General features: G+C 39.2%; 1 protein-coding gene across 1 annotated transcript; it reads right to left on the reverse strand.

Annotated features, from left to right (window-relative positions):
- Positions 1 to 5,523: 5,523 nt before the first annotated feature.
- LOC129365809 (betaine--homocysteine S-methyltransferase 1-like) lies at positions 5,524 to 8,735 on the reverse strand. Its single transcript, XM_055039302.1, has 8 exons — positions 8,621 to 8,735; positions 8,022 to 8,154; positions 7,831 to 7,943; positions 7,558 to 7,749; positions 6,602 to 6,749; positions 6,328 to 6,510; positions 6,000 to 6,228; positions 5,524 to 5,878 (listed from the first exon to the last, which is right to left on the reverse strand). Exons 1-8 carry the CDS (start codon positions 8,636 to 8,638, stop codon positions 5,689 to 5,691), a joined length of 1,206 nt encoding a protein of 401 aa, XP_054895277.1. The 5' UTR covers positions 8,639 to 8,735; the 3' UTR covers positions 5,524 to 5,688.
- Positions 8,736 to 15,168: the final 6,433 nt, after the last annotated feature.

The raw sequence follows: 15,168 nt of genomic DNA on the forward strand, positions 1-15,168 counted from the left end.
CGCAAGTACCAACACACACAACACATATGTAAAATATACAACTGAAATACACAAAGTCCTTCCCATGCTCACTATTTCTGTCTATTGAATGTTCAGACACGGGGCTCCGTGTCCAAAACAAACTCCAACTGATTTAATTTGTTCAAAACACCAAGTCTGCTCTACATTTTTAAATGGTTGATTACAGACCGACAATCTGAGGCCATTTTGCAAATGGCTAGTGAAAGAGTCCCTCCCACTTCCACTGTGATGTAGATAGATCCAGCTGATGAGCTGGGTGACTCCTCCCTTCTGACACGCCCATCTTTGCTGCATGCAACTCAAATATGCTGGTCCGCTGAGACCTGCTTTTTTTTTTTTTTTTTGCTGATTGTCACCTGAGCAACTGAGCTTCTTCACACTGACTGATTTTTTTAAAATTTATTTCCTTATGTCTCTTTAGCAAAACATCCAGGAGACGGGTGGAAAACTTTTGGCCCTCTAGCAAAAGCAACATATGAAACAACTGATTGTATATGTCACTCAGAAAGTATTTATTTTTGCCATCCCCATGATTTGCTTCTTACAAATATGATGTGGGCTTAATAATAAAAAAATAATAATAAAAAATGAAAAACTAATTTCACATAATGCCCAAATCAAATTCTTACTATCCCAATCAAAAACAATACCCTTTCAAACCAGAAGCTGTGAAGAAACTCAGTGCTCCTGATCAACCTGTTGAGTGGAGGTTTGTTCAAGATCTTAGAGAAGTTAACAGGTCTGTCATTGCCAGAGCAGCTATTGTTCCAAATCCATACACTATTTTATCACAAATTCCAACAGGCAGCATGTTTTTCACAGTCATTGATTTAGCAAATGCTTTTTTCAGTGTTCCAATTCACCCAGAAAGCCAGTTCTGGTTCACTTTTCAGTTTAATGATAAACTTTACACATTCACAAGACTTTGTCAGGGCTACTGTGAGAGTCCAACCATTTTTCACCAAGCATTAAATGACAATCTTTCACATTTGACACTCGCACCACAGACAGCTCTTTTGCAGTATGTTGATGATTTATTATTGGCGGCTCCCAATCAAAATCTGTGTTTCTGAAAGCATGAAATTACTTCATTTCCTAGCACAAAATGGTCATAAAGTTAAAAGAAGCAAATTGCAGTTTGTGCAGCCTTCTGTGTCTCTTCTGGGTCATGTGATTTCCTCCGAAGGCAGAGCTATCTCCAGCAACCGCATTGAAGCGATTGTGAACATACCTCTCCCTCAAACGAAGAAACAACTGATGTCCTTTTTAGGACTCTGTGGCTATTGTAGGCATTTCATACCGGGTTATGCTGAGATTGAGAAACCTCTGAGAGAAGTATGTCATGACAAGGGATTTGGATTATTAATGAGCTCACACATTTTACATAGGATTGAAGTAAAATGTGAATTGAAGTTGGTTTGACGTCATTCAAAGCGCTGAAAAAACACCTGCAGACACCTCAAACTCTGGGATTTTTCCCGATCTTTCCTGAATGTTTTATAGAGATGGTTAGATGAGAAGAGGGTTTTTTGTTTTGCTCCAAAAACATGGTGATAAATTGAAATTGGTCACCTATTTTCCAAATTAGATTCTGTAGCAGCCGCATTGCTACAAAGTTTGCGCGCAGTGGCAAGTGCAGAAAGGGCTGTTATGGCATCTCCAGACATCGTGGTATTCTAATCTGATTTTGTACGCTTCCTACGATGTCGCACTAATTTTGACCACCTATCTACTGTCAGATAGGCTGCATTATATACGCGTTGGTATACCATATTATATTTTGGTTACATTTCAATTGACCAGAGGTAATTCCTATAACATACAGCTGTGATAAATTTGAACTTAGACAGATTAAAATACCTTTCGTTGTCCAGGAACTGTCAGTTCTAACAAAACAGTTTTTTTTAATTAATGAAGCGCTTCAGCAGAAACAGGATAAATTAGGTACTGCAATTCTAAATTATATTGAGATCTCTTCTGTATGTGTACACAAAGCTGAATTTTAAAACGGGATCCTGTACATTAGAGTTGAATTTAAACATTGATATATGTTGTTAAAAGTACTTTTTTCTATTTGAAGCTTCATGTAAATTTGGCCATTTCAATTTAAGAAAATATGTACATAAAATGAGCACTGACTGTAAGTATTTGACTGTAATGCAAAACGGACTGACTGACTTCTGATGGCGTCCAACGTTTGTTTGTGTCTGTTTCATGTTGGAGTGAATGTTTGTTTACATGTAATGTTTGTCTACATGTTCTGTGTTTAATAAACATTGAACTAATATGCGCATGCGAAGAAGATAAAAACACAATCTTATTTGCAGGATTTCTCAAACACCGGAATGGGACCGCTGATGAAACCTGGAATTGTTTTAATAACATGTAATGACAACATGATTAACTACTGAATTTCTCTAACAGATCGATTAAAGACGACAGGCCCAAGGAGGATGACTTGGGCCAGCGAGCAAACCATTACATAATGTCCAGCCTGGAGATTTTTTGTTTACTAAAAATTTCAGGAGGAAGAACCGGCGTTCCCACAGCTGGCTGGAACCGTTTCAAGTGCTTTTGACGACACACACCACTCTTAAGGTCGCGGAGGGGTCGACCTGGGTTCACACCAACCACTGTAAGAAGTTCACATCCTGCGGGTTCCATCGTCACATCCTGCGGGACCAGTCCAGAGCCCAGAGAACGAGGCTCCACCAAGCACCTCTGAAAAAATAGAGTTGCCAACACAGCTCACTCAGTAGGTTGGACCACGCCTAGCTGAGGCAGCATTAAGAACATGGATGGGCCGAGGCAGCGTCACAGAACACCGACGTGGATTAAGGATGCCATACTATGCTGATCACATGCATGCAGTTCCAGTAGGCCCAGCAGAACTCAACAGGAGCAGACGCTCTACCAACCGTGAGATACAATTGTGTGGACAAAAGCAGGCTTCAAAAGGGGGCCTTCAGGTGTGTGTGCCCTTTGATTCTTCAGTTGGCCTCATGATTCCCTGGTCAGCCTTGAACACCAATACTGGATCAGGTAACGGACAGAACTACAAAAAATGTAAGTGGTACATGACGAATGAGGCTAGGATCACGTCTGCACTCGTAGCAGATGAGGGAAACATCTGGACGCCGAAATGGGGAACAACTCCCTACGCCAGACAACATATGAAACTTTTTACGATGGGTAAAACGACGCAAAGACTACACATCACGGTAAACACAGTGAAAGGTTCAATCATACCACCCTCATCTTTGCCTATATTATCTAACTGTTGGAGGTTTTATCTATACTCATTCATCAGGAAAGGATCCACAATTTCTTTTTGTTCTTTGTGAGGGGGGATGTTACTGTTGTCTCACCATATTCTCCCACAGGTATTACTGTTTTAGACAAACTCACGGCTGATGACTGGTTCAGAGTAACGACAGGTATATCATTTTCTACAAATAATTGGTTATTGTTGGCTGAAAATGCTGCGAATGTATCTAATACTAATCTGTGTTGTCTGCATGGGACCACGTCCTGTGCTTAGGATAATCCTGGCCCTTCTTTCTTTTCTTCTTTCTTTCTCGATGTCATGTCTAAAACTAATCCATCTTCCCATTGTAACCAGTGGGACAGTGTTTACCCTCTCACTAAAACTGATCTTAGAAAACCGGTGTTTTCAAAAACTAGCAGAAGCTAATTTCACATGCATTATTATGACCAGAACTCTTAAATTAGGAAATCTCTATTCACAAAATTGTTCAAATATAATTCGGGTGCCAGCAGATTTTCCAATTCCAGAAGCGATGTTTGGTGTGGTGATTATTACAGATTATTTGATGGGTTACCAAAAAACTCAGCTGGTCTGTGTGCACTCGTAACACTCTTGTTACCAGTTTCTATTTATAGGATGCAGGTTAAAGATGCGACTAATGGTCTGGACCGTTTCCAGTTTCTCTTATCTAACTGGCAACGTACAACAAAAAAACCCTCCCTAGAAATTTATGTAAGTTCCGAGAGACACCAGTTATATTAGTTTGGATCTTTATCTAAGTTTCCCTAACTTGGAATCTACTCTAAATGTTCATGCTATATCTAATATTTTATACGTCTAAAGGTTAACTATCTCTATAGTTATGCTAACTAGACTTATATTCTCAACACCCCCTTGCAAAAAACTGTGCATACTTATGCCCGGTTGGATAATAATCCTGTGCAGTCGTCCGTTTCTGATTCTGTCTCAAATGCTTTGTTGACTACAAGTGTGGCCCAGTTCCATGGGCCTCCTAACTCGCCTGATGTTGAGGTTGAATTTGTTTTCTCTAGCGACCAAGATTTTCTCATTATCCCAAGTACAAGTGAATTGACACTTTCTTTTGATTGTTATCTTTAATGTGAAATTTTTGCTTCCAGGTTTTTGCTTTGCTTAATGTCACAAGAGGTCAAAATACTTGCTGAAACACTCCTATGATGTTCATATTTGCAACCATTACTTGATGGCGAAGGTGACCTGATGTTTTGTGTTTCTCAACCTGTTTTGTTGCATTACTCCATTATTATTACAATTTAAACTCATTTTATATTAAATTCATTTTATCATTTTATCAGTTGCTTCATTTTACCATTCAAGACATTTTATCATTTATGGATTTCATTCACTTGATTGTTTTTTGCTCCCTAAAAAAAAAAAAAAAAAAAAAAGGGTGAAATTGTGAAGAGGTTTTATTCGTATTAAATGATGTTCCTTTATGTGTCATATAAATGTAATGTTTTTTGAATCACAGTCAAGGTGTTTTTCTGTGCAGCTGGAAACGGTGTACAAACTAATGAACCAAGATATGTCTACTGAAGTAAGTTTCCAGGGTTGCTGAACTTCCCCAGACAGTTATTTGGGAACTCGCTGTTTTTCCCGTGGCCTTCCCTGCATGGAGACAGAGTGTTTAGTTTTCACCTCCCGTAAACATTACAGTGAATGAGCATACAAGGTTTCGTATGTTTTCCTTTGTTTCTTTTGTTTGGTCTTCGAAGATTGAGTCTCCGCCTCGGTAGTAGAGAGAGATGAATAAAGTAACTATGCAACTCTGGGTTCCTCAGAGCGGATCCTAATTTGTGCCTAATGCAGTATATTTCTTGCTCTCCGTCTGCAGACGTATTAAAGATTGTTTTTGCTCCCTAACTTTTGTCTGGATCTCAGTCTCTGAATTGTGCACTTCACACTGTCAATTTCAACGTTATAGCTGCTGCAAAAAATGCACTGAAGGAGTTGTTCTTTTGGCCCCTTCAAAACCTCCGTTTCACAAAAACTTTAATTAGAATACCATTAAGATTTGTAGCTGCAGTGTGACAAATTGTTTTTATAAGGTAATATAAATTCAGTTTGTATTAGAAAGTTATTGTGTCAATTTCTGAATCAGTAAATGTATGAAATATGTTTGAAGTAATAAATGACTTGCATTTGTTGCACTGGTCCATGAACACTCATTGAAACACAGACCCAGAGGTCTCAGATTTTGTTACAAACTCAGATTTTATTGTGTCAGGAGTTGACTTTTTAAGACTCCTCAACTGGAGCGTTGCTGTTACAAGTGCTTCTATGAACTTTTGGACTAAAGTGAAAAACTGTTATGTTGACGTAAGAGACAGATGCATTTCTATTTATTTACTGCATGATGTTCATGCAGTAGATTTGGCCTTCTTCTGCTTCTCCAGCACGTGCTTCATTTCCTGGGTGCTTGTTGCCTCTTTGTGCTGCAGCAGGTCACTGTGGCCCTTGGTCACTCCCCAGCTCTCCGGTGTGGACAAGGACGGGCACTTGGGACGACCAGATGCAGGTCGGATGGTTTCCCAGTATTCGCGTCGGGCCCTGTTATAGATGGACACAAAAGAAATGACTTTTTGTTTTTGTTTGTCACAAAAAAAACCCCAACAAAATAAAACATCAAAGAGGTGGATTGCAGAGCTCTTGATGTTTGCAGATGTTTTACCTGGCTCTGACCCAGGGTTTGGTGTGCATCTCCAGACCAGCACCCCACATTCCATGTTTCTCTGATGCAGCAGGGAGGAAGCCCCTCTCTGGGGCCAGCTCCTCTGACACAGCCCTGATGTGATAAGGCTCATAGCCACAGCAGCCTCCAATGTAGCGGATGCCAGCATTGTAGGCCTCCCTGGCGTATTGGTGCATGTCCCAGCGGGTCAGGATTCTGGGCTCCAGGGCTAAGAAACAAGAAAACACAGACAGAAAAACATAAGATGCTAAATTACAACAGTCACCTTTTTCTCCTCTTTTTCTATGTGGAAGCAGGTTGTTGTTACCAAAGGGAAATTCAGGCAGATCGATGAATCCCTGACAGTTGCAGTCGGGAGTATGGTACGCCAGCGGCTGCACCATGTAGTGAGCCTTCAGCCCGGCCTTCTCCACTCCCTCCTTCATCATCTTAACAGTCTTCACACAGGTCAGGGGGTCAAAATGGCAGTTGACTCCCACAATCTGGGCCCCTCGGAGTTCAAAGCAAAAATATTACAGCCGCGTATTTTCAAATAAGGAAGAAATCTGAGAAGTTTTATGTTGCAACTCTTCAGGGCCTACCAGCTTTCACCAGCCGGACGGCACACTCTGCGGGCGAGATGCCGTGCATGTCTCCCTCTGGTCCGATGCACAAAGAGGCGGCCACTGGCTTCCCGCTTGTCTTCAGCACCTGAACAGCCCACTCTGCTTCCTCAACATGCTCAAAGTACTGCCAACACAGAAACACAACACAAAAAATTAAATGACATTTTCAGACTAAGTACATTTGGCCATCTGAAGCCTGATACGAAAAGAAAAAAAATGAAAAATGGAGGTGTGTGACAAAGCAAAATTTAAGTTCAATTTCTTTTTTTCTCGTTCACTCTGCAACATAATTGATACCTTTGACTTTTTTGTGATTTTGACTGTCACAAAAAAGTCAAAATCAGAGGTTTCTGATTTTGCAAATATTTTTTAAGTGTGATTTTGTAAAGAAAACTTAAAAGTCCATACTGTTGCTAAATGTATGCAATAAATACTGTGAAACTATTTGAAAATTATATCACAAACATAAAACAAATCCTCAAACTTAAATAAATCAAAATGAACACATATTCTCTGTCCTGCTCCATTTTTGTTTTTGGTGCATATCTGTAGTTACTTTGCATCGGCACATGCATGTTTTGGATCTCAAATTATTTGTAGAAATAATGGTGTGCTTACAAGTTTTTTTCTCTCTTTTTATTCTTTTGAATGTGGACGGGGCCTTTGAAAAACCTAAAGTTGTAAAAAAACTTTCAAAATTTAATTTGAGGGCCGCAAGACCAACTCTAGTCCAAATCTGTACTGAATTCAGATTGGAATTATAAAGTCACATGACAAAATCTATTAGCATTTATCAGTTTATCATTTTACAAACAGTTTTAAAATAAAATTTAATAATAATAATAAATAGAACGTATTCAGTACAACATTAATTCTACAGCCGGAGAGATCAAAGATTTGACGTTATCGAGTTAAGAGCTACATGAATTCACCTCAGCAATCAGGAAGTCGACATTCTTTTTGACAAACACGTCCAGCTGTTTCTTAAAGATGGCTTTCACTTCCGTCTCGCTCTTGCAGCTCAGGTAGGACGGAGTCTGGGACACTCCTCCAGCTACCAGTGCATCTCCTTCGTTGGCAACTTCCCTCGCCAGGTCACAAGCAGCCTCGTTGATTTGTGCTCCCTGGAAAAAAACAAACAAACAAAACAACAGATTGTCACCTTTACTGCTTGAAGCATTGAGGTGCAGTCTTTGGGTACCTACAGTGATTTTCAGTGCCTGACCCCTGTTCTCCAGTTTGTCATCACTGGCGTAGAATGTGAAGGCCTGCATGATGTTGGCTCCTGCCCTGAGGAACTCCCTGTGCAGCTGTCGCACTGATAAAAAAAACATATCCTGTCACCCTAATGTGAAAATGTGAGATTGAATTAAATGTAAGATGAAAACTGTCCTACCAGCTTCAGGGTGAGTGACAGTCGCCTCGGGAGTCCATGGCCCAGCTTTCACGTAGCCCCGTTTCTCCAGAGCAAACACAAAACCTCCATCACCGATCACAATCTCTCCGGCATTCAGACGCTCCAGGATGCCCTACATGAGAAGAAAGATCTATTTAATCTGAGTTTAACACTTAAAAAATGTGTTGTGGTTCTTTCTTACATATCAGTAAAATAAATAAATAAATAAATAAATAAACACAATTAAAAAAATAATAAAATATGTTCTTGCAAAACAGAAAAAACAGAAATTGAGGCTTTGGATTAATTGGTCAAGAATTGATCAAACTATCTTTGCCCAATCACAAAAATGTAACCAGCTTTGCCTCTGGGGTACAAAGGTACAAAGATAAGGCTGTTTTGTTTTTTTTTGCCAGAAATCAGCATGGACTGACATAGCCTGGATTTTCAACTAAACGCATGGACACAGTTCAATATTTAAAAAAAGGTGCAGAAACACCTTCAGCACAGGTGAAAGAACATCCACCTCCAGCAGTGTCTTTACATTAACCTATTTCCAATGCAGTGCATTGGAAAAACCTCTGCAGAGTGTGTGTTACCTTCTTGGTTGGTGCCATCTTCGTCCCGTTTCAGTCGCAGCACAAAGCACTTGGTAACAGCGAGCCCGTCAGCTGACCTGGTGAGTACCACAAGCTGCTCGTCTCGTCTTTTATATAGCAGCGGGATGAATGGGAGGATTTCAGCTTACGTCAAATGTGTACATGTCTGTTTGAATGTTACGCAATGCGGCCAAGCCCACTGCTCATTGGAGATAGTATAGGTTGTGTTAGTTCAGCACAGGAAGGATCAGTAATAGAAAGACAGGTGAGCCTGCGTAGTGGTCAGTATTGCTTGTTTAGGATTTCCACTGAGTCTAGCTGAGCTTCGAAAACCCAAAAAGTTATTCTGTGTTCATGTGTAAGGGATAAAAGGATGTTCCAGGTTCTGCTTAACAGAACATAAAATCCTTATTATGCAACCAGCTGTATTAATGATTCTCATTTACACAAGCTAAGAGAATAAAGTAGCTTAATGTAAAATCTCCTGCATATGTGTTTGTAATCTATTAAAAAACCCAAGAATATTAAACCAGGTTCCTTTCATCTATGTTCCCTGGGGAAAGTACACCCTGTGTTGTTTCAAGGTTGCACTGCTTCTCAGCTGCAGTCCTTTGGAAATGTTTGGCAATGTGTGTGCACTGTGCTGCAAAACACTGAAAAACAAAAAACTTGTGTTTTTATTTTATTTTTTATGTATTATAGATCCCCTCCATCTCCCAATTTGCCAAGAAGAAATAGTTTATTATTGTTTTTATTCCTTTGCATTATTTCGTTTGAATTGGTTGTCTTGTTTTTTTTTTAATTAAAATCTTTAAAAAAACAAGCATGTTGAAAATCATCATTGTCTCTATACACATTTTTTGAATGGGGTGTTAAGTGATGACTGTTAACTTGTATTTTAATTTGTGCAGAAATTAGCCAACCTTTTAACTGCAAACTTCAACTATAGTCAAAGTAAACACATGGATAAAAAACATTTAGAGGATTATATTAAAATAGTCTGCTTTTTTGTAGTTGCTAGAAGCACCTCTGATCTCAAATTAGGTTTTTTTCAGATTTAAAGCCTCAGCTGCATGTGGATCTCTCCAGATTAACCATTAACACCTTATTTTTTTGCCTCTGAATTTCATGCCTGTCATATTTGCTTTACGGAGCTCACAAACCACACACACACACCACACACACACACACACACACCCCACACACACACACACACACACACACACACACACACACACACACACACACACACACACACACACACACACTGAGATATGGCTGATCGATGACCTTCGGTGGAGCAGTTTGGTGTGTGCAGTTCTGGGTTTATCCAGTTTCAGGGGGAACGTTACAGTCAGACCTTCTTCATGTGTTTATCAACACAGTCAAAGTTCAGGAAACTGCTTTTAAACTGCAGTTCATTGCAGAATTTCTGCAAACTTTTGTTGGAGTGTGGAACCAGTGCAGCAAGACAGAAATGTCTTGCAATGTAGGGGCAGATTCCGGGACTAATTTGAAAATATTGAGATAAATATGCCATTGTTGTTTGGAGATGTTTCTCAATGGAAAAAGAAAGTAGAATTTAAAATCCACTGCATAGACAGTGTTTAGGCATTTATACCCATCTAATTTAGAGGTGGGAGGTACAAATTAAATTCACTCAGTCATATGTTTAGGAGACGTTTCACTGCACCACGCTTTTTACTTTTACTTGAATAATATTATTATGAAGCATCACTGCTCTGATCTAGTTAGATTTTTTTGCTTCTCTGCCCACGACAAGTAACTTCACTGAATGAATAAGCTATTTTATGAAATGCACCAGACGCATTCAAGACTTGTTGTTTGAACACAAACTTTTGTCCCAATGTCATTTTCCATCTGGTAAACTTGCAGTTCCATTTGGATATCATGAAGATCCAATAAGCCAGGCATATCGTTGCTGAAGTACTTTACTCTTTTCCGATTTACTATTTAAGTTCTCGTTGAGAAGTTTTTTGGACAAATACTTTCATGTGAATAAAATATTTTAAAGTAGTGCAGCTTTATCTACCTCTGTAAGCATCCATTGTTTGTAGCTGCATGTTCATGTAGCAGTCCAGTCCAGACCTTTAGACCGTTTTCCACTTTTTGTCATTTGCAGTAAGTTTTAGTGAATTTTATTGATACTTTGTTTGACGAATCCAGACAAAGTCACACTGCGTAGTAAAAGTAAAATGTTTTTATGTTCCCTTTTATTTTAATTTCTCAAAAAAGTGACATCATTGTGACCAAAGAACACAGCAGACATGTCAGGGAGAGAGTTGTAGGGATTAAGTTTAGTAAGGTTAAAGTTTAAAGCAACTCTCATTTGCAGCAGTGATCAGACTTCTTCTGATGACTGCTGAATTCAGAATCTATTTCTGAAAACATAAAGTAATTGTACTGTTTCTGACTGACATAAAATCCTGATGAAATACTTAGAATTTTGGGTCCTTAAATATGATAAAATGTGTAAACTCCTCTGCAAGGCGCTGTCCATAAACCAGTTAATTAATTCACTCATGAAGGAGTGGCGTGTTTTCAGAAAGGTGTAGTATTTTTACACGCAAAGACAACATTAAAAGAAACTCTCCGAACTCCAGGCTTAGCAAGTTCACTTTGAATGACTGTTTGTCTGGCTTAGTGATTGTATTTAAGAGCACAAATAGTTCATGTGTATGTGTCAAGGACACTCTACTAAAAGTGATTTTTAATCTCAAGGAGTTTTTATGCTGGTTAAATAAAGGTTGCTACTTCGGTGCAGATTTATCTCCATGGTGGAAGAGACCCCAGCTCCAGGTATAACAATGTGGACACCATGTTCACATTACGTCCCAGTGACTTTATGCAACATATGATAAAGTTTAGATTGACGGAGCTTTCTCTCTCCCCCTCATGGGACTGATTAACCCGTAGCTGCCCCTGAGCTCCTTCCCCTCATCCTATGTTACAAATTGTACAGAAGCTGTATTTTACAGGGTATCCTCAACTCTGTTCTCAGAAATGTATGTACAGAGTGCATGTCTTCTACATCCTATTTCTTTTTGAGTTATTCCTGCTGTTGCAGCACTGGCCTGTGCTGACTTACGTTTTCTTCATGTTGCTATAACCAGCTGCTCCAGGTTGAGACTGGAACTGTGGCCATCGGTGTAATTTCTGTGTTCAAAGGCTGAAGGAGAGGGAGAAAAAAAAAAAGAAGAGCAACAGGTGATTTACTTGGGGGAGTAAATCCTGACATTGAGTAACAAGTGGAGGACTTGTGATGTGAAGAAAGATAGAAGGGAAGGAGGGTAGCTGGAGGAAAAAACACACTTTGGGTGGCATTAAGCTGGAATAAAAGAGAACGAAACAGAGAACGAAAAGAGAACAAACAAGTTGCAACTTCCAACTTGCAACTTGTTTGCAGGTTGCAGTGGAAATCATTTTAGTTAACTATTGACTCCCCATGAACTGATCCAGAGTTGGACTTATTGCATGTTCCTCTGGTGGGGTGGCAACATAACTGTAATGGTAAAAAAAAAAGTTACATTGTAAACTTTGATCTCCTTTTTACAGTGTGATTCATGATTGAACATCTTGGTACTGTAACTATAACATAAGCCAATAATTAGACATAGTTATTTCCTGCATATTTTTTTCTGTTCTTGACTGAAATTAAATAAAATGTACAAGAAATAAAATGAAAATGTTTGGAGTCCTACAGAGCGGTGACAACCAACTCATGGTCTCCAGAGGCACAACTCCTCTCTCTAAAACTCCACCTCATCCTCTGATCCAATCATGGCTCAAGTTTTCAAACTCCATCCACTGACATTGTAACATTTATGGACAACAGTTAGAGCTCATAGAAACACATAAGGTTCAAACACTGAATGAAAACACTACATGACAGGGTGAAGTCACTGTAGTGACTCAGACCTGAGTCATATTTCTCCAATGTTGTTAGAAAGCATTTTCATTAAATTAAAAGTGGAAAATATTGAAATGCAATTCCACCTTTGGACACAGGAGGGACCCACAATACACTTTCATACAAAGACGAGGATCAACACTGCCGTCCAGGTCAAATTGTAAAATTACTGACTCCAGCCTTCAGAGAAATATCTTTGCTAAATCTTTATAAATATAAGAAATGTAAAAAATAATAAAAAAAATTATACATGTTTCCAGAAAGCATTTCCTTTTCGCACACAATGCAAAAGTAAATTCATTTATTGAACCTTTTCACATTTTGGATCACTTGACAAAGTGCTGCATGATTGTGAAGTGGAAGAAAAACTATAAATAGTTAAAAAAGAAAGAAGGAAAATGTTCAAAGTGCAGTGTGGACTATAGAGCACACCTTACTATGAGTTGCACTTACAAAAAAATTCCCAAAAAACAAAAAACCCTGGAAACAAACATATATAAGCCGCACCAGGCTATGAGCCGCATGGGGGAAAACTAGTGCGGTATTTGCATTCAAACTCCTGGGTTTACTTACTGGAACCTACAAGTCATTTGAGGTATGTCTCGCAGTTTTGCTTAAGCAGACAAAAATATTTACATTCATAATTTTTTTCTGTCTAAAATCCTAGGAGTTCATGCCCAATTCATTTGGATGGAGTACATCTGGGAAAATCAATAATCAGGACTGATCATAGATTCTTAACTGGATTTAGGTCTGAACTCTCCGCCAAACTTTAATATGCTTTGATGGAGACTAATTTATTGGTTCTCTCTGGATATACTGGCTTCCTCTCACAGTCCAAAAACATGACTGTCAGGTAAATTGGTCACTCCAAACTCTCCCGAGGTGTGAGTCTGTGTGTGCTTGGTTGTATGTCCTGTCTGTCTCTGTGTTAATTGTTAACTGTCAAACTTCCCAGGTGTGGGGTTAGAGCAAGGTTTAAAAATGCCTTTTTCTCTGAGTCAGACATACAAGAGAGTGCATTCATCCAGCTCCAAATATTGCCACGATCACATTGATATAACTCCCAGAAGCCAGGCATAAAATAACAATTTGGACTTCCAGGAGGGGGAAGCATACCGGTATCCTGCAGCAGATTGAGGCTGCAGGCAGTGGCCTGTCTCTGGGCGTGTTCTCCGGGGAATCCCCGGTGCTTTTACACTTCCATAAAAATCTTTAACAATGCGTTTTTCGGGGGAAAGACACATAGGGGCCGCTGGCCCAGAGACTGAAGAATAGCCTAGTGTGGTTGTCTGATTTTTAAATCACACGGGGTTGGCCGGCCTGCACAGTCTGGCCAGGGCCTGTCCCATGTGGGGAACCCTGAGCCCCCTTTTCCCCTCCCAGAGCTCTGACCCTCCAGGATGCATAAGGGGTTGGCCAGCCTGCATAGTTTTAACTGAATAAACATCCATGTTTATTGAGCACATGATAGTTTCAACATATCATCTCCCATGTCCACCGGTCTCTTGTTTGGTCTCTTGTCAGCTGTTTAGGATTCAACTCCATGCTTACATCACCGCGTTTTCTGATTGGTTACCTACCACATTCAACACTCAACAGGCCGAGTTCTCGCTCCCAGTCAGTAAAATCCCCACACGCCAACATGTTCAGCATGTCCGATTTTAGATCTGAGTGCTGCCGACGATCTACATAACACACCACACACTGCAGGATGATCGGTTACTATTATCAACCGAGCCGATAATCTTAGAATTTGAAAAGTTTGTCGGGGGAAAATGTGAAGTTGTGCCATGTCAAATTTTTGTAAAGTACAGCTTGTAAAATATTTGCGTTTGTTAAATTAAAACAATTTTGGCTATTAAACTGACCTACAGCAAAAAAAACTTTAGTTTGGCTTAATGTCAGTCTTTGAGAGGGAAGAATGTTATATCTTTTTGTACAGTGTGTTAAATATCTAATTTTACCTGCATATTTAACATCAGTTAAACAATCTAAAAGTTGCTTTTAATTGTAACAAAGCAACCGTGCAGCTTCTCATCCTTCTATAGCGAAATGACACCATTGATGTAAAATGTACACTTAATCTGCGTTTTGCCAAAACATGCTTTAAGCCCTCCCTTTAATTTCACCATTAAGCTGTGTGGCTCAGCAAAAGGCTTTACTGACATGGCCTGTCATCACTTGAATGTATACAGAAATATCTGCAGGAAAATTAAAGGTTAAATAGAACCGACTCATTTTTGCTGTTAGGAGTTTTCCTCGTCTTCCAAGGTGGCACATACTTTTTTATTTTGTACTCTTGCAAAAATCACAAAGCTTAAAATCAACATCAAAAGAAAAACTACCAGGTGTAAAGATAACTAAGCTCACTGATAACATGGAACAAAATGTAAAATAATCTACCAGAGGAATTAATACTTTGTTTTTTATCAGTATTAAGACATTTTTTATTTAAAACAAGCTCCTGTATTTTGCTGAAAATCTACTTATGAGTTTCTTTTGTCTTATTTCAAATGTGGTAAAATAGTTGCACTAGATACAAGACAAGAAATACTTGGTCAGATTTCTTATTTTTGCTACTTTGTTTCCTTAAACCAAAATGAAATAAACAAGT

Source organism: Poeciliopsis prolifica, unplaced genomic scaffold (assembly GCF_027474105.1).
Source record: "Poeciliopsis prolifica strain line A6 unplaced genomic scaffold, Auburn_PproV2 SCAFFOLD014, whole genome shotgun sequence".
Classification (NCBI taxonomy): Eukaryota; Metazoa; Chordata; class Actinopteri; order Cyprinodontiformes; family Poeciliidae; genus Poeciliopsis; species Poeciliopsis prolifica.